At 40.5% G+C, this 24,104-nt stretch overlaps 1 protein-coding gene across 1 annotated transcript in view; it reads right to left on the minus strand.

The window, feature by feature from the left end:
• The window catches only part of LOC149162402 (1-acyl-sn-glycerol-3-phosphate acyltransferase 2-like), a 297,961-nt gene extending 274,089 nt beyond the window's left edge, over positions 1–23,872 (minus strand). Inside the window, exon 1 of the mRNA XM_089437250.1 lies at positions 23,577–23,872. Coding sequence (XP_089293376.1) covers positions 23,577–23,657 — 81 coding nt within the window. The 5' untranslated portion in view covers positions 23,658–23,872. The remainder of the gene's footprint in view (positions 1–23,576) is intronic.
• Between the last annotated feature and the right edge of the window lie 232 nt (positions 23,873–24,104).

The following is a 24,104-nucleotide window of genomic DNA, read 5'->3' on the forward strand; positions in this document are numbered from 1 at the left end:
ACTTTGACTTCCCTAAAATTTCTCACACAATTCCCTACTACAATTCTTCTTACTTCTTTTCAAACTAATCAAGCCTCTCGCTCTCAAGAATATCACTTCCTCAACATTTGTGTGTCTTGACTCTTCACCTCTCTCTTAGGCATATTTTATAATTTCATTAAGCCAAAATCCCTAACCCCAATCTCCTAAGTGATCAATGCCTAGGATTAAATTCTAAGCCTCACTTTATTTTTATCCTGAGAACTTTGGCCTAATAGTCCACAATAATTAGTTAGATTAATTATTGTACTTTTCCTAAGTTAACCTTAGGAAAGAAATCATAAAATCACTAACCCTACCAAGCAAGCACCTAGAGAGGCAATCAAATACCTTCTACATGCTAAGACACAAAGCCATTGTAGAAGATATTATGAAGCCACAAAATCAACATTCAACAATGGTGGTCTTAATTATTTTGGAAAATTCAAGGGAAACTCTAGCAATGGTTTCAAATGGATAATCACTGCCACAAACTATTTCACAACCCACCAAGAAGTCAATGGATAAGGTAGTGATGGAGTTTCTAATATTGATTTTTCAAGTGCAATAGATACAAGCACTAATTTCTGAAAACTAATAATTACCTCTAATGACATAGATATACTTTTAGCACATTTAGTTTATCATTAAGCAATTAGAGTTCAAAAATTCAACCATAAAAGCAGTAGGACAATAGAGATCACAATGGACAAAAATAACACAAGATTTACCCTAGGAAAACCCACTTGGGGGAAAACCCAACAACCTTTTCCTTAGAGAAATTCTTCAATTCAACAAGAGATACACCTAATACGTCTAGTCAAATACAAAGGTCAAGTGACCAACAATACAACTCTATTAAAACCTGGTCAAACTGCCCATCTTGTCAAGTCTCCAATCTGCCCAACAAACTCGGCCCTGCTGATCTACTTAGGCCGAAATTTTGCCTCCTATAAGCTGTCCAAAAACTTTGGACCTGTTGCCTAGAAACTACCCAAAAACCACATGTGCGAAGTTGCAGGAGGAGGGTTTCACACGTGCAAGATAGAGAGAGAGAAAGCTAGAGATGTCTTTGTCCTTCTTCATCCTTCTTTATCCTTGTCTTATTCTCCTTTGCTTGGATGTCCAGAAGATAACTTATTGATGTGTGATCTAAATTCTACCTTGTGGAGGAGGATGAACAAAGTATAGTGTTCTGGATGTCCTAAATGGGTGCCACTTCAACTGGGGCGGACTTGACTTGAGGCAGGGCCAACTTGACAACTTTGGAGCTAAAAATTCAAAATTCTCTTTTGAAACCAGCATGAAGAACATGTCTTATATTAATCATTACATATATTTCAAGGGCTAAAATATTAATCATCAAGACTGACCATAGCTAGAAAATTCAACACTCCCTCTTAGCTAGGGAGGTATTGACAATGACTATCTAGATGTTCTCTTGTTTGCAAATTTCTTTAATAAAAGGTTAAAACTACATCATCGGCACCAGCATCAGCAAATTACCATAATCCTGGTCAACAATTTTGACCCCTAGTAAAATCTACAAGATCAACTAGGTACCATAATTTAGGTTCGCATCTCTAACCCATGGTACATCATTAGCATCGACTAGTCACCATGATTTTGGTCGGTGCCTCTAACCCATGGTATAAAGATTAGTCCTGGTTCACCATCATCCTAGTCAATCTCTTTGACCCATGGTGAATCCCTAGGGACACACTCAATCCATTTGAGTAATCCTCATCCCAAATCCAAAAGCCTCATTCTAGGCCATGATGCTAAATGTGCTCACTCAACCTATCTGGAGTGTAACCATGAGCCTAATGTTGAAAGGCACCCACTCAACTCTATGGTTGACTAATTATGGGCCTCTAGGACCATTCTTCCTAATTTTGGTCAATGTACTTGACCCAAGAAGAATGATTGTCCTAAGGAAAAAGTTGAATGAGCTAGCTATGTTGATGTGTCAATTCACTACTTGTGGAAAGCATCCTGCATCAACATCAGGCTCAACAAGTCGTCTCACTTGGAGCAATTCACCAATTATCCAAGTCGTCACTTGGAACCTGGTCAACACCTGTGACCTATGGTGAAACCCTAGGCTATTACCACTCCTGCATGCTAATTGAATGGTAACTCTCTTGCCTAATGCTAAAGGCACTCACTCACCCACATAAGGAGCACTCTGGGCCTTGATACTCTCTGGACTATTTTCCCTAGCCACATTACATGGCCCCTAGTCAATACTTTTGACTTATCAATATCTTGACCTAGGGAGAATGTCTGCCCCTTGATGCTACAACATCAACACTCCCTCTGACTGAGGGAAGCATTCTCAACTAATCTAAGCTTGTCCCTGAAGTATACAAACTTCACCTTGGGACAAAGGCTTTGTGAGAATGTCAACATCCTACTCATTTATAGAAATGCATTGGAGCCTCACTGCTCCCTTTTGTATGATGTCCCAAATGGAGTGGTACCAAGATCTCGATGTGCTTCGACTTGTCATCACAGTCGTCTCCTACATCTATCAAACAATCTTGCGTGTAGCTTCCGAAGCCACACTACTTCACAACTCGCCAAACTAGTTGTAATATACTTGGCCTCTACAGTCCTTAGTGCAACAGATGTCTACTTCCTGCCCAAGCAAAATCCAAACTGAATCATCATCTTGATGTGCTCTTCTTGTCTTCACTCTCTACCCAATCTGAATCTATATATCCCTGCAACTGTACTTCTCAATTCACATCCAACTGTACCATGTCAGTACCTCAACGCATGTTGTGCCACAGCTACTTTTCGGTCACCCTGACTGGGTGCTCCCTTTGACACTAAAATAGATCATGTTGTGTCAATCTTGGCTTCTCCCTTTGCCACTTAGCTTCTACATATTAATTACCATAGAAGTGGCCATGGACTAGTTGTCCATCATCCCAATTTCTGAAGGATCATGATAACATGCTTACCTGGCTTCTGCCACACTTCCAGTTCTATGAAGTAAAGTATCCAACCAAGAACCTTAATCTCGAACTCAGAGGTCAACTCCCTCTGACACTAAAGCAGGGCTTGACTAATCCCTCTATCACCAAGGCAAATCCTCCTACAAATGTTGCTCCCTCTATCACGTGAGTCCTTCTCCTCCCATCAAAAACAAGTCATACGATAACAAGATCAACCAGGACTCATCAGATATCCATCTATCCAAGAATACCATGCATGAGGTCTATACAAAGCTTTCTTCAATCTACAAACACGAGATTTCCTCTCATGTACCTCAAAGCCCTGAGGTAGCTCTACACACACTTCTTCCTTAATTATTCAATTGAGAAAAACAATCTCCACATCTACCTAATGTAATTTCCAACCCACAATAGAAATAATAATTTTAATAGAAGTGTACCTAATAGCTAGAGCAAAGTCTTTTCATAGTCCTTTCCTTCTTCCTAGGAGAATCCTCGATTTGTATTTCTCTGTGTTTCCATCTACTACATACTTGTATATCCACTTGGACATCACCACTGACTTTCCTAAGTTCTCAGCACAATCTTCATTATGGCATCCTTCAAACTTGTCGACCTGCCTGCTTTCCTTGAACTAGGAGCTCTTCTGGTCATCAGGCACGATTCTAGATGATAGTACAACTTCCCCCTCTTGAACATGAATCCTTTTGGGAGAATCCTCTTGTCACGGGCTTTTCTTCGATCTTGTTAATGTTTTCATCTCCTACTAGAGCCTTGGTAGCCTTTACAATGTACCTGCAACCCTCACAAGGAGGTCATTGAAGAAATGATTATGACTAAGCAAAAGAGACAAAGACAAGAGGTCAACTACTAATAAAACAATAATAATAAAGGAAGAGAGAAACAAAGTACTTATCTTTTGAGGATTGTAGAACTCCCTCTTGCTCCTAGCCTATTTGTAGAATCGTCAACTCCCACTTGCTCCTAGCCTACTTATGGAATTGTCAAAAATATATTTGCAATTATATCAACCTAGTACAACATGTCCTTAGCATTTAGATGTTAATGATTTTGTAGTGTTATTCTTGGATTTCTTCTAATGTGGATGCTCATCATCATCATTACCCTTCCTCTTATTATCATTCTTCCCTTCAGTGCATTGATTTTTATAATGACCAAACTTGTGGCAACGAAAACATTGAATATCCTTCTTTGTGAAAAATTTTGAATCTACAAATCAGAAATCCTACTGCAATCACTGGTTTATCATCTCCTACTTGTTTTTACATTCAACAAGTTATTTAATTATTTAAACAGCGATGAAAACACTATTGTAGACTACACATACATACAAATCATGAACTGAAAATAGAACGAGACAAATACACAAGGGACACTGTTATTTTTGGACAAACGTCCTCGGAAAAACCCAATGCGGGAAAACCGGTGCAGCAGCTCTGAGGGTTTTCTATTATTAAGCAGTAGTTCTGAATACAACTCTGGATGCCCTCTCGGTAATCCAGTTACAAAGATAAAAATATACTAGCAGAAACCTAAGTGAGATTACCTCACTTCACCCAGAAAAATCTCTTTGTTCCGGAAACTGGACTGGTTGTCCCAGGCTACAACTACGTTGCCCCTTCGCAGTAGCTGCGTAGGCCTGCATGGAGCATATTACGACATTGCACTGCCTCCTCTACCTCTTGGAGCTCTGACGTCAACCTTCTCTACTAATCCTGCTGCTCCCTGGCTGAATTCAGATTTCTGCTAGAGGGTGGCTCTACCCCAGTGCTAGAAATGCATGGGCCCTTCCTAGCCCAGCGTTAGTCTCCCTAGGTCTGCGCTGCCTCCTCTGGCGTCTCTTTGCCTCTCTCTGCTGTGTATTCAAGGTCCTGGAGAAGATCCTCCAACCTCAACTATCCCTGCCCCTCTGCTGCAACAGATCACTTGTTTGATTTTCTCAGCAAACCTTGCCCCAAAAAAATTGAACTGATTGATCTCTCAAGTGTATCTCCAACTGACCCTCAAGCCTCCTCTTATACTTTTCCTGTTGATGAATCAACGGTCGAGATTAAGTCCCTAATCAATGGCTAAGATTAAAACAGACTTGATCCTCGTCACTTAGAAGTTTCTCACCCATATTCTTATTAATACCCATTAATATTTTTATTTTCCTAAGTTTAGACTTAGGAACCCATTAAAAATATTAATTATTTTAATAACTCTTCATCCGAGTGGAATTTCTCCAAACGATTTCTGGTTTTGGAGATCTCATGTGTTCTAGCGCCTCCACAAAATTTTGAAGCTAGAGCACATATGTTGCTACCCAAAATCAACACTCCCTCTTAGCAAGGAATGTGCTCTAGTAACATTACACTGATCCATTACATCGGTCCTCTATGTTGTTGATGCTTGGCCTGATGCCCTTCATCCACTGCATTGTTGCTTCATGTACTGTTGCCCATGACTCTGCTACTGCCACTACCACTGCTACATCTGTACTACAGCTCCCTCTCAAAATGTTGCCTCATGTTGCCCATAGCACTGCCACTGCTAACAGCTGCACTACAACTCAATTGCTGAGAAGTAAGCAACTCAAACTTCACGCAAAAAACTGGCATGCTGGTCAATCTGGATGCCTCGTGACGCTAAAGCTACCTCTGCTGCTAATTTGTGTTGACCCTCTGCTGCTACTGTGTTGCTGCAAACTACTTTGTGCCTCTCGCACTGCTACAACATCCATTGCGCTGCCTCAGACTTTGGCACTCTAGCTCTGCCACTGTCGCTCCATCACACCTCGCTCCAACCGACACCCATCATTTTGCTATTGTCGTTAAGGGCTCCTGTAGCCATATGTGATCCAAGAGTTTGGGCACCTCAAGGATCCTTCCCTTGTTCATGTAGTCCTCTCGACTACAACTCCATGTCGCCCCACCTCTTCTCTAGAGGCGCATGAGCACTCATGGCACAATCATCATCCTCGCCTTCCCTGTCAGCTTTCGCTGGAGCAGCCTTCGATTCAGAAGCTTCCTCCTTGCCCTTCTTCCGGGGGCACTGAGTGGCATAATGTCCAAGTTCCCCACACTTGAAGCATCTGACCTTGGAAATATCCTTCTTCTTCTGCTTCTGCTACCCTTGTTGTCCCGATGATGCGAGAGCTGCATCCTCCTCCTCCTCCTTCTTGACCCAAGCTCCTTTGTCGCTACCCCCTGCCTTGGTCAACCTCCTGATCTCTTCTTGTCAAAGAGCTGCCCACATCTCCTCCCAACTGGGGAGAGTCACTTTGCCCAAGATACTTTGGACAAATGTCTCCCAGTCCTCAGTGACTGCATTCAAGGCAGTCCTGACCATGAACTCAGGATCTGGTGTAGACCCCACAGAAGTCAACTGGTCTCTAATCCCTTGCAACCTGAGGAGGAAGGGATCGATCTCTTCTCCCTTTTGCATCTGGTATTGTCTCAGCTAATTTTCTAATAGCATCTTTTGCTAGATGGAAGTGCCCTGGTACAAGGTGGTCAGTGTCTCCCACATCTCCCTTGTTGTTTCTTTCTCAACAATGTGTGGTACTACATGATCTTTGACCCCGTCTAGGATCATGCACTTGGCCTTCGCCTGGGCCTCCTCGTACTTCTTTAATGGATCAGCGTCAACCGGAACAGCAACTACTTTCAAGGCATAGTCCTTGATGCGATTTTTGTCCAAGACTGCTAGGATCCTAGCCTTCCAGATGACAAAATTGGAAGCTCCATCCAATCTGTCTTGATCCCTCAGTCCATTGACTGCCATCTCTGCTCAACAAATATAGGACAGGTTCTCTTCTCCCTCTCCTACTGCTAATCCAGCAAGACTTGGATCTGGATTTCTTTGGCGCAAGAAACCCTCTAAGGAACAAGCTCCTTTAGACTCCCTTTGAGTCCTGATTTCCTTCACAAAAATCCTTCGGCCAAATGTCGAATCACTCCTCTCCAATCCTCCTTTGCTGCTGCAACCCGAATCTAGATTTCTTTGGCTAGAAATTTGTCAAGGCAGTGATTCCCTCTACCTCGGCTCTGTCTCCACAGACACTGTTTTGCACCAACAGCAACAGCGTCCCACCAGCTCCTCAGATCGAATCTGCTCTGCTCCCCCAACCCCGGCAACTAAAGAATCTAAGCTCCTTTGGCTCTGCGCAATCACTGCGTGAGCTAGATCAGCTCCTCCTGGCCACTGCGTCACTCCTTCCTGGTCCGGAAAGATGACGTGGCTCTGCGTGAGCCTAATCTGCCCCTCTTTGCTTTTGTGTTGGCCTAGACAGTTGACGCAGTTACTACATGGGCTCCCTCCACCTACTGCGTCACCCTCTCCTGGCTCAAAATGCTAACGCAAGCACTGTGTCACTCTCCCTCTGCGTCTTTAACTCTTGAACAGCATTGTCACTAGGGACAGTTGCCTCTCTGCAGCAAATCTCTGGATCTCCCGGCTAGTGTCTTCAGTCTCCTATGATCTACAATCCTCTGATACCATGTGAAAATTTCTGAATCTACACATCAGAAATCCTACCGCAATCACTGGTTTATCATCTCCGACTTGTTTTTAGATTCAACAAGTTATTTAATTATTTAAACAGCGATGAAAACATTATCGCAGACTACACATACATACAGATCATGAACTGAAAATAGAACGAGACAAATAAACAAGGGACACCGTTATTTTTGGACAAACGTCCCCGAAAAAACCCAAAACGGGAAAACCAATGCAGCAGCTCTGAGGGTTTTTTATTATTAAGCATTAGTTTTGAATACAACTCTGGATGCCCTCTCAACAATCCAGTTACAGAGATAAAAATATACTGGCAGAAACCTAAGTGAGATTACCTCACTTCACCCGGCAAAATCTCTTCGTTCCAGCAACTAGACTAGTTGTCCCAGGCTACAACTGTGTTGCCCTTTCGCGGTAGCTGCATGGGCCTGCATGGAGCACACTGGAACACTGTGTCAGCACTGCGCTGCCTCCTCTGCCTCTTGGAGCTCTGACGTCAGCCTTCTCTACTGACCATGTTGCTCCCTGGCTAAATTCAGATTTTTGTTGGAGGGTGGTTCTACCCTAGTGCTGGAAATGCGTGGGCCCTTCCTAGCCCAGCGTCAGTCTCCCTGGGTCTGTGTTGCCTCCTCTGGCGTCTCTCTGCCTCTCTCTGTTGTGTATTCAAGGTCCTGGAGAAGATCCTCCAACCTCAACTATCCCTGCCCCTCTACTACAACAGATCACTTGTTCAATTTTCTCAGCAAACCTTGCCCCAGAAAAATCAAACTGACTGATCTCTCAAGTGTATCTCCAACTGACCCTCAAGCCTCCTCTTATACTTTTCTTGTTGATGAATCAATGGCCGAGATTAAGTCCCTAATCAACGGCTAAGATTAAAACAGACTTGATCCTCGTCACTTAGAAGTTTCTCACCCATATTCTTATTAATACCCATTAATATTTTTATTTTCCTAAGTTTAGACTTAGGAACCCATTAAAAATATTAATTATTTTAATAACTCCTCATCCGGGTGGAATTTCTCCAAACAATTTCTGGGTTTTGGAGATCTCATGTGTTCTAGCCCCTCCACAAAATTTCGGAGCTAGAGCACATCTGATGCTACTCAAAATCAACGTTCTTTTCTTGAGGAGTTGGTCTTCTACCTACATTCCATTGAAACTTTCCAAAATTTCTCCATCCTCTTCCATTTTTAGAGTGGGTTGTAAATGCTTGAGAGTCACCATCTTGAGGTCTTGGAATCTTCCCCTTTGAGACAATTCTAGATTCTTCTTGAGTACATGAGGTCCATAGATCCTCAAAACTTGGAATCTTTTCTTTGCCACAAATGCTAGATGCAAACAAGTCCCATGAGTTAGGCAGACCATTAAGTGTTGTAGTTAAAAGTTCTTTATTAGAAATAATTCCATCAAGTGCTTGAAGTTGATGTCTTAGTTGAGAGATCTTCATGAAATATGATGCCATAGTATCATCTTGTCATTTTAACATCACGAAGCTCATTCTTCAAGCTCATTTCTTGACCAAGGTTGTTGATGGTGTATAATCCAACCAGGCATCATACATCTTCTTTGAAGTGTCAAGATTTGAGACATATGGAATCAAATGATCTTTGATAGACTCCACAATAATACTCATGGTTGTGATGTCATCCTTCTTGTATTTTGCTTTCCCTTCATTATCTATAGGTTCAGTAACTTTGCCCTTCACAAGATCCAAAACATCATTCTTTGCAAGAATGAGGTCAATCCTTGTTTTCCAGGCCCTGAAATTTGTAGCTCCTTCCAACTTGTTCTCTATCTTCATAGAGGAACCCATGGTCATAGATAAACAATCAGATTGCAAATGTAGGTCTCTTCAAGAGTGATCTCAATGCCCTTTCCTTCACCAAAGCTCTGATACCATGTTGATTTTTCAAGTGCAATAGATACAAGCACTAATTTCTGAAAATTGATAATTACTTCCAATGATGTAGATATTCTTTTAGCACTTTCAGTTTATCATTAAGCAATTACACTTCAGAAATTCAACCATAAAAGTAGTAGGACAGTAGAGATCACAATGCACAAAAATAACACAAGATTTACCTTGGGAAAACCCACTTGGGAAAAACCCAACAACCTTTTCCTTAGAGAATTTTTTCAATTTGACAAGAGATACACCTAATTCTTCTAGCCAAATACTAAGGTCAAACTGACCAACAATACAACTCTAGTCAAACTTGGTCAAACTTCCCTCTTGTCAAATCTCCAATCTACCCAACAAACTAGGCCATGCCTAATCTACCTGGGCTGAAATTCGGCCTCCCAGTCACTACCTAGAAACTAAGCCTGGCTGCCCAAAAACCACATGTGCAAAGTTGTAGAAGGAGGGTTTCACATGTGCAAGATAGAAAGAGAGAGAGAAAGTTAGAGATGTCTTTTTCCTTCTTCATCCTTCTTGTCTTCTCCTTCGCTTGGATGTCCAAAAGATAACTTGTTGATGTGTGATCCGAATTTTGCCTTGTGGAGGAGGACGAGTGGAGTATACATAGTGTTCTGGATTGCTTGAATGGGTACCACTTCAACTAGGGCCAACTTGACAACTTTGGAGCCAAAAATTCAAATTCAAAATTTTCTCTTTGACACCGACATGAAGAACATGTCATATATTAATCATTAGATATACTTCAAGGGATAAAATATTAATTATGAAGACCGACCATAGCTACAAAATTCAACATCTAGAAAATAAGATATTCACCAGATTTAGAATTCCAACAAAGATAACAACTTTATGATGTTAAGACATTCAATTCCAAGGAATTGTAGACATTTTCTTTAGACTGTGGCATTCTCTTTTCTCATTCATCAAACTATTACCCACAAGGAAATAGCCTAACAAAATCCAACAATAAGAACTTAATGGTCATAATCAAGGAAATTGTGGATGATAACAAGGAGAGCTAGAATAGAAAATTGAAGTATGTTTTATGGGATGACCAAATCACAAAGAAGGATTCAATTGATAGAAACCCCTTTGAACCAATATATGTTATGAGCCTCACTCTTCCTATTCATCTCAAAATTCCAATGTATCAAATGCTGCAATTTCAAATCAAATTAGGAAACAATTCAAGCAAGGATAGGTCAGTTAGTGGAGCTTGACCGTTAGCATGCATTTGATCATCTAGCAAACAACCAAGGGAAAGTTAAAGGCAAATTTGACAAGAAGGCTCATGCAAGGATATTACGGAATAGTGATTTGGTACTTACGTGGGATTGAAGACAAAAGAAACCAAAAAAGCATGGAAAGTTTGACAAGTTATGGCTCAGTCCTTACAAGATAGAAGAAGTAGTTGGCTCAAATTCTTTCTACCTCAACCACCTAGATAGAGAAAAGTTGCCACTGCCTGTGAATGGGAAACATCTCAAAATGTTTTATTCTAATGGCATGTAGCACCATAAATAGTCTTCATGAATAGGCTCTTGCAAGTAATAAAGTAGGAGAATAAGCCCTTGTGGACATTAGAGTAGGACTCCATTTCCTGTTATCTTGGTATTTAAGTTTCTATCATAGAGTGTTTTGATGTATTGAACATTATGGGCATGTGACTATCAATTTCCTTCTTTGTGTGGGGTTTTGGGATGGGAGTATTGCTCTTATCCAACCTTAGGTTTTCATATCAAGTTGTATATGGTATATATTGGTTTTGGAGCTCTCATACACTCACTAGTAGCGTGCATGTTCCCATATGGATCCAAGTGTTAATATGGCGTGTTTGATCTAGTAGACGGCCATGCTAGGCAAGTTATGCTTGGAGTGTTAGGGCTTTGAGTCACATCTTATTATCACATGCACAAATATCAATGACTATTAGTTATTGTTCTATTTACACTTGATCGATAAGTGCAAGATTATTGATAAGAGTATTATGGCATATTGAAGGGGCATTATTATTTATGCACACACTTTTCTCGACACTTCCCTTGCAACTTTGTCAACCACCTTGGGTGGGTGTGTTGCGGTGTCTTGAGTAGAAGAGTTATCCCCCCTCTCTTTATATATCACATTACCATGAGGAATTTGCTTTCAATGGCTTATTATGGGTATGCCTTAGTTAGATGATGCACATTATTTTCATTATTTGTTTCTTGATCATGGTTTATGATAATTCTCGCGGAGAATTGTATCCATGGCACACGCATACATCATTATGGTGATATACCCTTCCAAAGGTTATATTTGTGCATGGTTCACAATTCATTAGGATGGAGGTGGAATGCCCTGGTGGATTCTAACATTTGGATAGTTGTGGAATGTTCTAAGTGGTTGCTTGATAGAGTAGACTGTTCCCCTCATTTGGCATATCTGGCACATATTTGGAGGCATGTGATTCAATTGGTACAATTTTCTAGGTCACTCCACTTATACACCCATGGTTTTGGACACTTGGTTATGGTATATGCACATTGTTACATGAGGTTGCACGTAGTTTTGGGATCTCCTTATCCTCATATTGGAGATTAGTCCACTTGCACAACTTCCTAGGGCGAACAATTCATGGCACTATTTTGGGAGGCAGTTTTGCTATACGTGCACAAATGTCTATTCCCTAGCACGTGGATGAGGTCACCCCAATTCTTCAAGATGGTCATAACAGCTATATGGACGTTGGGCACTTGTTTCTAGGTTATCTTCATGGGAAGTGGGCCACTAACTCCTTGAAGAGAGAGTGCCTTGGCTCCTATGCTCTATTTTTTGTATTCATTGCTTCATTTAGGATTTTGCCTCCTCATTCTAGTGGAGCACTTCCATTATTTTATTGTTGTGGGACATATGTTGAGGCAAAGAATGGTTATATTGACTTGATCTCCACCTCTACCTAGTCATTTTGCTCTTGGTATTGATGATTGATCATTATTATAGTGGAGGCCTACTTGGAAGGGTGCACCTTTGGAGGTTATTCCTTATCATTTCATGGAGGGTTTTACATGGTCAAATGCCCAAGATCAAGGAAGGCATTTTGCATTAGATGAGGACATGTGGCATCTCCAGTAACTTGTCCATTTTGTCATATTATTCTATTGCTCTAAGGTTTTGACTAGTCAATTGTTAGTTGGAGGATATTGTTTGTTTACTCCTCCCTACGAGAAATCTAGGATCTAGCTTTAGATACTATTATTTTCTTAGGGGATGTTTTCAACTCTGCATCTGTATAAGATAAGCCCATCCTATTGTAATGGTTGTTGATGGTTAGAGAAGATAACAGCATTGTGGAATTGGCTTGTATTGAAGAACTTCTTTATGGCTACGTGATTAGTGGAGTTTCATATTATTGTGTGGCTTTCCATCATTCATTTCTTGTTGATTTATATTGTTGGAACCTATGCTAATGCTGTTGAAGTAAGAGTTTCAAGAGGAGGGGCAGTTTTGTCACTTTGTAATAGGCTTTGGTAATTTGGTCAAGGTTTTCTAGGGTTTCAGGGCAGAGTTTGTCTTATCAAACAACAATTAATATAATACCAATAATGTAAATTCCTCAATGAACAGATTAGCGCCTCAGTGAAACAATGAGTTCAATAAAATCAACTACAAGCAACAATACAATACAATTGTGTATCCAACCATAAAGTAACCTGACACAATTTTTTTCAGATTTCACGGTATAGCAACCGACAATCTATTCCAACAATTCCATTAACTAGCGCAACAAATTTAGTTCCAGCCAACCACTTAGCAATTTCAACAGTGAAACACAGGTTTGTATTTAAATACAACTAATAAAACACTCTATGAATTTCCTAACTAATAACCTAGAAACTCAGGTCTGTTACAAATCACTTCCACAGAGTCATTGGTACTTTGTCAATGGCTAGCACAGAACCCTGTTATAGCGTTCATCCGACTGTCACAGCAAGCGGCCCGTTTAATTCAAGACTCCTTGAAACGATCACAAAGAGGTTCACTAAATCACAGGGAGTCTCACTTTACCCGCGAAAATCGTTGCAGGAGCTGGTTAATAAAAGCCACAGAACAGTAAAAAATGGATCCCTATTACAGTTTGGCCTTCCAAAAGGACATTTGTCTTCAAGAGGGCTTTGGTCTGCTTCACGATTTTAACCTCAGTGATTTCGTTTTGCTCCAACGAACAATTACCTTATACCTCAGATGACCCGCATTGCCTCAAAGAACTCTATCTGCAGAGACGTCTCGAACGACGTACCTTAATACCAACGGTCAAGCTATTATGATGTCCCCTGAAAATCCTGTCCTAAAAAAAACCATGTGGATCCTACTCAGTTTGCTAACGTTCCTTAGTGAGTGGTCGCAGGGAAAACTTGTCACAGAACCTTGCTAACAGCTCCAGAGTCGACCCAGCCAGGAAATGGTCTGGACTCTGCAATTGGGTCGTAGTCTGCTACATAATCTTCACTGCCCCAAATGCCATCCGCATGACTGTCTGGAAAGGGTCCGATTGGTATGAGAGGCTTTGCTCTGTCCAGCACTAACCTTAGAGAAAATTCTGCCCAGCTACCATGTATTTCGCTCTCCCTTAATTTAGACCTTTCCACGAATACAAATAGCCGCTACCGTAATTGTGGCCAAAACTGGAGGACAATCTTCGCTACTTCCTACCAAATCAAATCCCTGTGCCCAAACAAGAAAATCAAACACAAAAATCCATGGTCCTTCAAGTTGCTCCTGTGCCCAAACCAGAAAAGAAACAAACAGAAGAACTTCGTTGTTTTCAAGGTTTTCCCCATGCCCAAACACAAATTCAAACCACAAGAACTTTATTGCTCTTCAGATGATTCTCCAATGCCAAAACAGAGTGAGAGATAATAGAAATTGTGTCAACAAGGGCGGAACCCTTCACCACTGAAATTGACAAGGAAAATGGGGTCTTAAAACCCTCAGAGCCTCAGGCTCGAGAAAAACAGAGATCAAATTGATCCACAATGATGATTCAAATGAATTCAATCCTCTTGAATATATAGATTTCTTTGAGGGGCTCTCCTTCCTTAATTGATTGAGTAAACTTTACTCCAAGCCTCAAATTTGGGTTTCTTCACCCAACTACCACAAACTCGCCCAGATTTTGGGGTTTTCCCCTTTATCAATGACTATAGCCTATGGGGATCGATAGGCTACTTCATCCCTTGGACAATTAATTATTCAAGAACATTACAGTCCCCCCTTCCTGACATTGCTTGTCCTCAAGCAATGGCAATTCCTGCTACTACCCACTTTGTCCTCCTTCCTTGATATTGAAGGTTAGACTTAGGTAGATAGTCAGCCCTTTTAATGACTTGTAATTTACGTTCCTTTGTCATTTTTTTACTAAAAAGTTGCAATTGCCCGATTTCAACTGAAAATACCACAATTCGGCCTTTCATTGGTCCATTGTCCTAATCATACTCATACATTGTCCCTGCATAATAATATGAATTGTTGTCGTTGGTGAATGAACAACTCAGGATGCAGCATGTTGGTTCATTAGCATCAAGTGTATATGTTGAAACTCTTTCACATCTTTTATCATCAAAGAGACGCACATCATTGTTCACTCTTTTCCTCTGATCACAATTATGCTTGGTCCAGTCAGTGAATGAGTGAGACTGCTCTTAACAGAAAACCCTGTTTCCCAAGAAGTACAAAGGAGACATGAAGTCTCTGAATTTTCTCCCTCAACCCAATAACAAGCTTGTCTTCCTTTATAATTGCAACAGTTGCCTTGACAATGGGAGTGTTGAGAAATGAGGGAATCTTAAGTAGAGATGGCCTGAATGAGTATATGAAGTGGATCAGCAATCATTTGATGCGGGGATCGTCATGATCTTGATCCATCATAATCATCAAATGGTCATCTCTCAGAGATTTGACACTGTCATATTCCTTTCCATGCTGTAGATCAGGGGTTTGCTTGATAATTTGAATCTCAACATTTTTCATGATCTTTCTATGACTAGCTTCCCTTAAATTCAGCAGCACGCCGTAGTGGGTTCGACCAGCAGCTACTAACCCTGCCATAGCAAGGGTCTTAGCTGAATCTTCCCCTTCAGAATTCCTTCCACCTGCATCATTTGCATCATCATGCTTGGTGATACCAGCCAACCTTTGTCTTTGATTCCATCAGTTTTCTTGAAATCCTTGCTTTGTTTGAAGTCATATTTCAAGCCAAAGTTGTTCTGGCAAGTTGTCGATGTCTCCTTTGTTTGGGAGTCAAAAGCAGGACTGTCAATTAAAGAATTGACAAAGATCCATAAATGGTCCTTGATCGTATGTGCTTTCACTGCAGCATTCTTGTTCTTCTTATTTACAATGTTCATCATATGGGTTATTATCTGGTTGGCTACTAAATCCACGTGAGAACCACCTTTAATGGTAGCTACTCCATTAACAAAGCTGACCTGTTGAAACTGTCCAACACTTAAGCTCACAGAAATCTCCCATCTGCCACTTCTTTATAGACAGGATCTGGATCACGGATGGCAGCTTTCATCAATCCATGAGAATCTTCTGCTGAATAGGAGCTCAAAAACTTTCAGCCAAGAACAAGAACCATACCATGCAGCGTAACACTGTGAGTGCTAAGCATCAATACCAGCAGCAGCTCCATTTGGTCTTCCAAAGAAAATGGGAACAGAAATTTGACCTACAGACATATACTCTGTCTTGGCTGCGAAATTTATTATTTGATCATTAGCCTGCATGGCAAGATTGAAGGTCATGAACTCCACAATTGGTCATAGCCTATAGTACATTGCGCCCACAACAATTCCAGTGAAACTCGCGTCAGGGATTGGAGTGTCTAGAACCCTGTCAAGCCCAAACTCCTGCAAAAGGCCCTTTGATATCTTATATGCTCCTTGGTATTCACCAACCTCCTCCCCTATTAAAAGGACCTTTGGATCTGCAGACATTTCTTCATCAATAGCTAAGTTCAGGGCATCCCGCATTTCTCGCCTTATGGCCCCCACTAAAACTTCCTCCACAGCTCGGCTTAGATGAGGCTTGGCTCTATCAAGGGTTTTAGGTTGCTCAATGTGAATTAACTGCCAGTCAGATTTATCCTGCATGTCTTTTTTGTATTCCACAGAACGCTGCTATGTGGTATCCAATTTATGGCGAGCATGGCAAAACTCAGTGATTGAGGAATTTGCCACAGAATTATCAACTTTCTCAACTGTGTACAGAGCCTTCACATCCAGAGTTTTGAATGAAAATCTTACAGATGACTTCCGTAGAGATCAATTTTGCTGATGATGATCAATAATTTGCAGGCCATGATGGATACTAGTAGCCAAGAAATCAATTAGAGAAGTGACAATTTTATCAAACTGATCAGAAGACTGAATATGATAATTATTTTGCAGGGACTGTCCAAAAGAGATGCTTAGTAATTCAGATCCCTGGTTTGAGCTTCCTTCCTGTCGTGGAGAAGATACAGCTGATTTCCTCATTAATTTATTCAAACTTTTGTTATCTTTGATCCAAGGTGAAACACTCAAGGTTGGGCATTCAATAGTAGGAGACAACTGGCAAGGATCCATATTGAAAGTCGGGGATTGCACAGTAGGTGATTTTTCTCCACTGTTGGTTGAAACCTGAGTATCAAATGTGGACTTTGGAAAAATTTTATTTGGATCCAAACTCCAGTCCTTAGTTGTTGTTTTACAATCATCACCACCTGTATCCATGGTATGTGGATCTAACTGAACCTCAGAATTACCTCTGAAAACCTGTTCATCTGTTTGGAGTTCAAGATCAGTCTCTACAATTGCGGTATCTACCACTGTTTCAGTTTTAGAAACGGCATCATGAACATGACCTTCAATTATTTCTTCATAAATTCTTGGAAGAGACTCTGGCTTGCCTTCAATACTATTAGCACCCTCTGACTGCTTCATGGAAGCCCCTATGGAAATCGAAGTATCATTATCTGATGTCTTTTGCTTGCATCGTTTTCCTTGGACGTTGTAGCCTTTTTGTTACATTTTTTTAATTCTTCAAGTGCCCTTTTGTTCCAATATTGCAATCGATTAACGGTTTCTGCTCCCTGCTCTTCTAACTTCCACCAAGACTCTTCACCCTCCTTGCCTAGAATTGTTCCCCATGGTTCCATCTTCAAGCACCCTCCAGGCTGGCAGGAGAGCCAGCGTTGATACCACTGTGATAGGCTATGGTAATTTGCGCAAGGTTTTCTAGGGTTACAGGGCAGAGTTTGTCTTTTCAAACAACAATTAATATAATAATAATACAAATAATGTAACTTCCTCAATGAACAGATTAGCACCTCAGTGAAACAATGAATTCAATAAAATCAACTACAAGCAACAATACAATATAATTGTGTATCCAACCATAAAGTAACCTGACACAATTTTTTTCAGATTTCACAGTATAGCAGCCAACAGTCTATTCCAACAATTCCATTAACCAGCGCAACCAATTCAGTTCCAGCCAATCACTTAGCAATTTCAACAGTGAAACACAGGTTTGTATTCAAATGCAACTAATAAAACACTCTACGAATTTCCTGACCAATACCCTAGCAACTCGGGTCTGTTACAAATCACTTCCACAGAGTCATTGGCACTTTGTTAATGGCTGGCACAGAACCCTGTTACAGCATCTGTCCGACTGTCACAGCAAGCGGCCCATTTAATTTCAGGACTCCTCAAAACGATCACAAAGAGGTTCACTCAATCACAGGGAGACTCACTTCACCTGCAAAAATCATTGCAGGAGTTGGTCAATAAAAGCCACAGAACAGTAAAAATTGGATCCTTATTACAGTTCGGCCTTCCAAAATGACATCTGTCTTCAAGAGGGCTTCAGTCTACTTAACGATTTTAACCTCGCTGATTTCGGTTTGCTCCAACGAACAATTACCTTATACTTCAGACAGCCTGCATTACCTCGGAAAACTTTATCTTTAGAGAGGTCTCGAACGACGTACCTTAATACCAACGGTCACGCTATTCTGATGTCTCCTGAAAATCCTGACCTAATAAAAACCGTGTGGGTCCTACTCGGTTCACTAATGTTCCTTAGTGATTTCCTTAGTGATTGGTCGCAGGGAAAAACTGTCACAGAACCTTGCTGACAGCTCCAGAGTCCACCCAGCCAGGAAATGGTCCGCAATTGGGCCCCAAATGCCATCTGCAAGACTGTCCAGAAAGGGTCTGATTGCTATGAGGGGCTTTTCTTTGTACAGCACTAACCTTAGAGAAAATTCTACCTAGCTAACATGTATTTAGCTCTCCCTTAATTTAAGACCTTTCCACAAATACAGACAGCCGCTACTGTAACTGTGGCTAAAACACGAAGACAATCTTCGCTACTTCCTACCAAATCGAATCCCTATGCCCAAACAAGAAAATCAAACAAAAAAAATTGTTGTCCTTCAGGTTGCTCCTGTGCCCAAACCAAAAATGAAACAAACAGAAGAACTTCATTGTTTTCAAGGTTTTCCCCATGCCCAAATACAAATTCAGATAACAAGAACTTTATTGTTCTTCAGATGATTCTCCAATGCTAAAACAGAATGAGAGATGATAGAAATTGTGTCAACTAGGGTGGAATCTTTCACCACCAAATTTGACAAGGAAAATGGGATCTTAAAAGTTAAAACCCTCAGAGCCTCAGGCTCAAGAAAAACAGAGATAAAATTGATCCACAATGATGATTCAAATGAATCCAACCCTCTTGAATTTAGACATTTCTTTGAGGGGCTCTCCTTCCTTAATTGATTGAATATACTTTATTCCAAGCCCCAAATTTGGGTTTCTTCGCCCAACTGCCCCAAACTCGCCCAGATTTTGTGGTTTTCCGCTTTATCAATGGCTATAGCCTATGGGTGTTCAATAGGCCATTTCGTCCTTTAGACAATTAATTATCCAGGAACATTACACACCTGAAGAATAATCTTGAAAGGGTTGCATTTTATTCAGCATTCTTGCCATTATGTTTCTTGTTGAGCTATGGTAGCTCAGGAGGTATTCTTCACTAGCTTGGTGCCTTAGCTTGTGGAGAACATTAATCAGCCTTATGGATGCTTGCTTAAGTGGAGTAAGTGATTATTAGACTCCTTCCTAAGTTTTAACTTAGGAAAAGTACATTTGATGTGTTATATTCATTTGTTGACTTATTGGGCCAAAGTCTAAGGTTATGGAGGTAAATAATTTAAGTGACCAAGATCTAATCTGAGCCATTGATCTCAAGAGGTGAGATGAGGGATGATCTCAGCCCTCCATCTCTTTGGAGTGCTAGGGCTTGGATTAGGAGGCTCAAGGGAGTTTGATATAAGTTATGTCCATGAGGTGAAGGCACAGAATTGAGAGAGTGAATTGGAGCTTGAGAGAGCAGTTGAGAGGGTGTACTGTTGGTAGAAGACAGAGGAATTTGCAGGGAAAAACATCAGCAACCAAGCCAAGTGAAACAGGGCTGTATAGTTCACCGCAGAGGCAGGGCCACACGAGCAATGACACAGTCACGCGATCTGGCTGACGCAGGGACTGCACAAGACATGATTTCAGCTGGGTTTGGTGAGGCCGCATGACTGGGTATATGCTGTGAGAATTTCTCCCTGTGGAGCATTGTAATTTTGTAAGAAAAATCCATATCTTCCTGAGCCAATAAGAACAAACTCATTTTTGGTTTTTCCCTTTGTGGGTTTCCAGGGTAAAACTGTGTCAATTGTGTGATTGTTGTTGCTATTGTTTCTGCTGTGTATTTTGTTTGTGAAGAGACCAGTAGTCACTAGTTTAAAATCAGAATTTATTGGTTGCTGCAATTTATTTCTGGGTATAAAATTTGTTGGGAACCAATTCTTGTTTTGGGCTTAGGGAATTTTACATTCCTTAATTAATTGCTGAAATCTCATTTCTTTGGAAGATTTTTTTTCACCTAGGAGTAAACCACCTCTTATCTATATTGCATGTTCATGAAAGGGCGCCTTTGGAAAGGCCTTCAGTGTTTTATTTCCAACCATAATAAATATGCAAACTCTTGTAATTTTCTGCATTTTATAACAGCAACCATTACTTTTACTAAACATCCATAATCTTCCCTCATTGTGCTTCATGACTCCATAAGCATTTAGGAATGTTTGGCACTAGCCTTTCTTCATCAGCCACCTTTAAAATCAATTTTGAAAACTCATTAAAAAACTGATTTGCTAAAGAAACACTTTAGTCACATTTGAGCCTTAATTATCTAAAGCTTTAGTAATCCTAACCTCAGGGACAGCCCCCTTGTACTAGAGGAAATTGAGTTTAAGTGTGAAGAGGGATCATTGAGGTGACAGGAACATCCCTCTTAAGTTACCATTAGCCTTGCAACCAATTTTTGGACTTTGGTTCTCAAGTGCAAGACTTATTCGTAATGGGTCCTAATTTTTCGAAATGAGATGTCCCATAGTTCTCTCACCAAAATATTCTTAATTTTGAATTCCGAAATGGCATATTTTTTTCAATTAAGCTTATTTACGTCTTGAAAGGTCTGCAATAATAAATACTTTTCCAATAAAAACCAGAAATAGTAACAAATAATTCAAAAAAACAAAAATTGCCTACGAACCTTTAGAGAGATCACCTTCATCAATAAAGTGACCCTTCTCTCTAACTTGTAAATAGCCCTTACAAATTGACTTTAAAGAAAAAGACTTCAATCTAGAGTATGCCCTTTTTAATCAACACTTTAGGAAAAAAGGTTATTCTTACACTTGGCACGTCAAGAGCTTTGGGTTACAGCTACTTTTGCAAGCAACCAGTGTCTATGATTGACTTTCATGTGTTACGAGTCTATGACTCTCCAGCAGCAGGTGGGCGATGACATCCTCTTTTCTCCTGCAGCCGAAGTCTGTCTTGAGCAGCGACCCACTGGTAGACTCTTTTCTCTGAACCTAAACAGCATCGTATTTCACAGGGAGGCATCCTTCCTAATACACGGGTGTTTTCTCCAGCAACAAACTTCTATTTTGCTTTGGCTGAAATCGTTTCTAAATTCTGCCTATCATAATCTCTCTTGGGCTTGTCTAACGTGGCATCTTTGATCGGATGGCATCTCTCTCTATCAAGAAGTCTGATTTCAGATTGAATGTCTTCTCTTTCTTCTGTTTGTATCACTTTTACTGGAGTGGCCAAATTATTTGGGTATAAGTGTAATCTCTAGCTCCTAGAAACAACAATGACTGCTACAGTGGCATTTCATACACTCAGCGTCTAGGGTAAAACTAAAATTTGCTGAAATGAACGGTTACAGTTCTGCACATTTTACAGAGCTGTCACAAATTGCCACCACATTTCTCAACGATGAATTTTTTCCCAAAAACCAGTGTTTCTACAAAATTTGTATTCGAGCTCAGGTGCTCTCCACTTTCAGTCTGTGACCCCTTCAAACTCAGGCTCTCGAAATCACATTGTCTCTGATTACATGTTGGAATTCAGAACACACATTCAAGTGAAGACAACAGAAATTTCACACTAAACTCTGGTGATTTTGTATTGATTAGGAACACAGCTTTATAGTGAGAAATTTGTTTCAAAAACGCCTATTGAAGATCAGAACAAACCTCCAGCCAAAAAAGCTCACCCTAGAATACGCTAATCTTGCCCCTAAACTGTCTACCCTATCTTAACTTATCCCTACGTCTATTCTTAACAGGGTAGCGAAAGGCCTCATTCTGTATGGTAGCCGAGGTTCAAAACTCCACATGGTAGCCTAGGTTCAAAACTCCACATGGTAGCCTAGGTTCAAAACTCCACAGTAGCTGAGAGGAAACACCTAAATTCCAGCCATGTTAAAAGTTGGCGTGGCCCAGGTCGGATGCAATCCCAGGGTGATTTTGACAGCTTAGATGCTACCGGGTCACAGTTTCTTAGACCACAGGCTAGGGTCATGGACACATTATTAAACAAAAAAAAGAACAGGTTAGGGTGCCTTTACCATGGGCATCAGATGTTGACATCTTTGAATCATTTTTCTGGGGATGCTTTTATACAGCAGAACAATTTCTGAAAGGTGGTTTAAAGCAGATGTAAAGGGAATTTAGTCTTCTTTTAACTCTTCTATACAAAGCCTGTCCTCAATATGCAGTGACTTCTGCCACGCATGAAACTTCTGGTGTCATTTTTTAACCCATTTTTCCCTCAAGTTTTGCATGAACGTGTCAACTTCTTGCTTCGTTTGTTTCCGTCTTTCTGCAGACAGTGCTACCATGATTTTCAGAAAGCGAATTCTTCCTAATCGTTTTGGTGGTCTGCATTAAAAGTTACCAGTAAAAGGTTTCAGTCGACATAGCTAGTTGCAGGCAGTTTTCCCTTTCTATTGATAATACCAATTACTGCACACGCCAAGTTTGTTGTAATGGTTTTGTCCATCAGGCTGCGGTACAGCAGTGAGTGGAGGTACTCACCACCGCGATAACCCAGGTTTAGGTCCTGGCGTGCATGATAAAAAAAAAACTGAGATAAAATAGGCAAGGGGCAGCTTTTATGTCGTTGTTGTACCCGTTATACATGACAGTTTCATATTTCTTCTCTCTAAGCAAAGGCCGTTTCACTGGCAAAGAGAAAAAAAAAATTAAAATGTTTGTTGCATGAATTACAGCATGTTTCAGCAGGCAGTAATCCTTCTGAATCATCCCACTTTCAAGCCAATTCCATATGAAGATGCAACCCATGGGATTAGATGGCACTCGATGTATACAGATATGTGGTATTCAGCTCCATTGAATCAGGTATTGCTCCGACGCTTAAAGACATATTACAGTTGAAAGGAAACCCAGACTTTTGGAAGGATTTCTATGATAGGACAGTCTGTGTTTAAATTGACAATTACAGATTCGAATTACATTCCAGATTATTTAATTCAAAAAAACAGTCGCATACAGTTATTGTTGTGCGCACCAACAGATTGCCCTGGTTACAGTAGGGAATGGTTGAACCCATGACACATATGATGAAACACAACAGTTTCATCACCTGGTAATGTTACCAGAAGGATAAATTCTGCCCATCGCCCACAAAAACTAGATTGGAATTAGGCATTAAAAAATTGAACTGAGGTAATGGAAGATGGGTACCCACCTGAATACAATTGACTATAAGGCCTGAGAGAAGAAAAAGAGCTCCCATGGGCAGGACAACTACTGCAGACGGCAACTCCATTGCTCTGCAACAACCCTCCCTCACTGATCTGTCCTGATGTTCGTCCGCCTCCTATTTGTCAAAACACGATAATAACACACTACCAAACACCCAAAATACCAGCAGTAGCATTGATAATGAGCAAATTAAATAGATATATTTGTATTCTTTGTTGATTTCCAAAGAAACGAAAGTCCCATAGCTGAAGCTTTCGCCCTTTTGACAGCGCCGATGGTAGATCTCATATATTATATACTGTTTATTTACTTACTATAGTCTCGCGAGTCAATTGCCTCGCCTTTGATTTACTAATGTACTTGTAACTATGACGCGTATTTTGTATATATATATAGTGATTCTTATTTTAGTGGGCCGTTAGAGTATATACAATATATATATTGTGTCTTGAAAAGAAACGAAAAGACAATATTTATATTTTGATTCTTAGTTTAATTTAGTGAATATTTA

Source organism: Pinus tabuliformis, chromosome 5_2 (genome assembly GCF_031772625.1).
Source record: "Pinus tabuliformis cultivar Carrire ecotype Pingquan chromosome 5_2, CPIR1, whole genome shotgun sequence".
NCBI lineage: Eukaryota > Viridiplantae > Streptophyta > Pinopsida > Pinales > Pinaceae > Pinus > Pinus tabuliformis.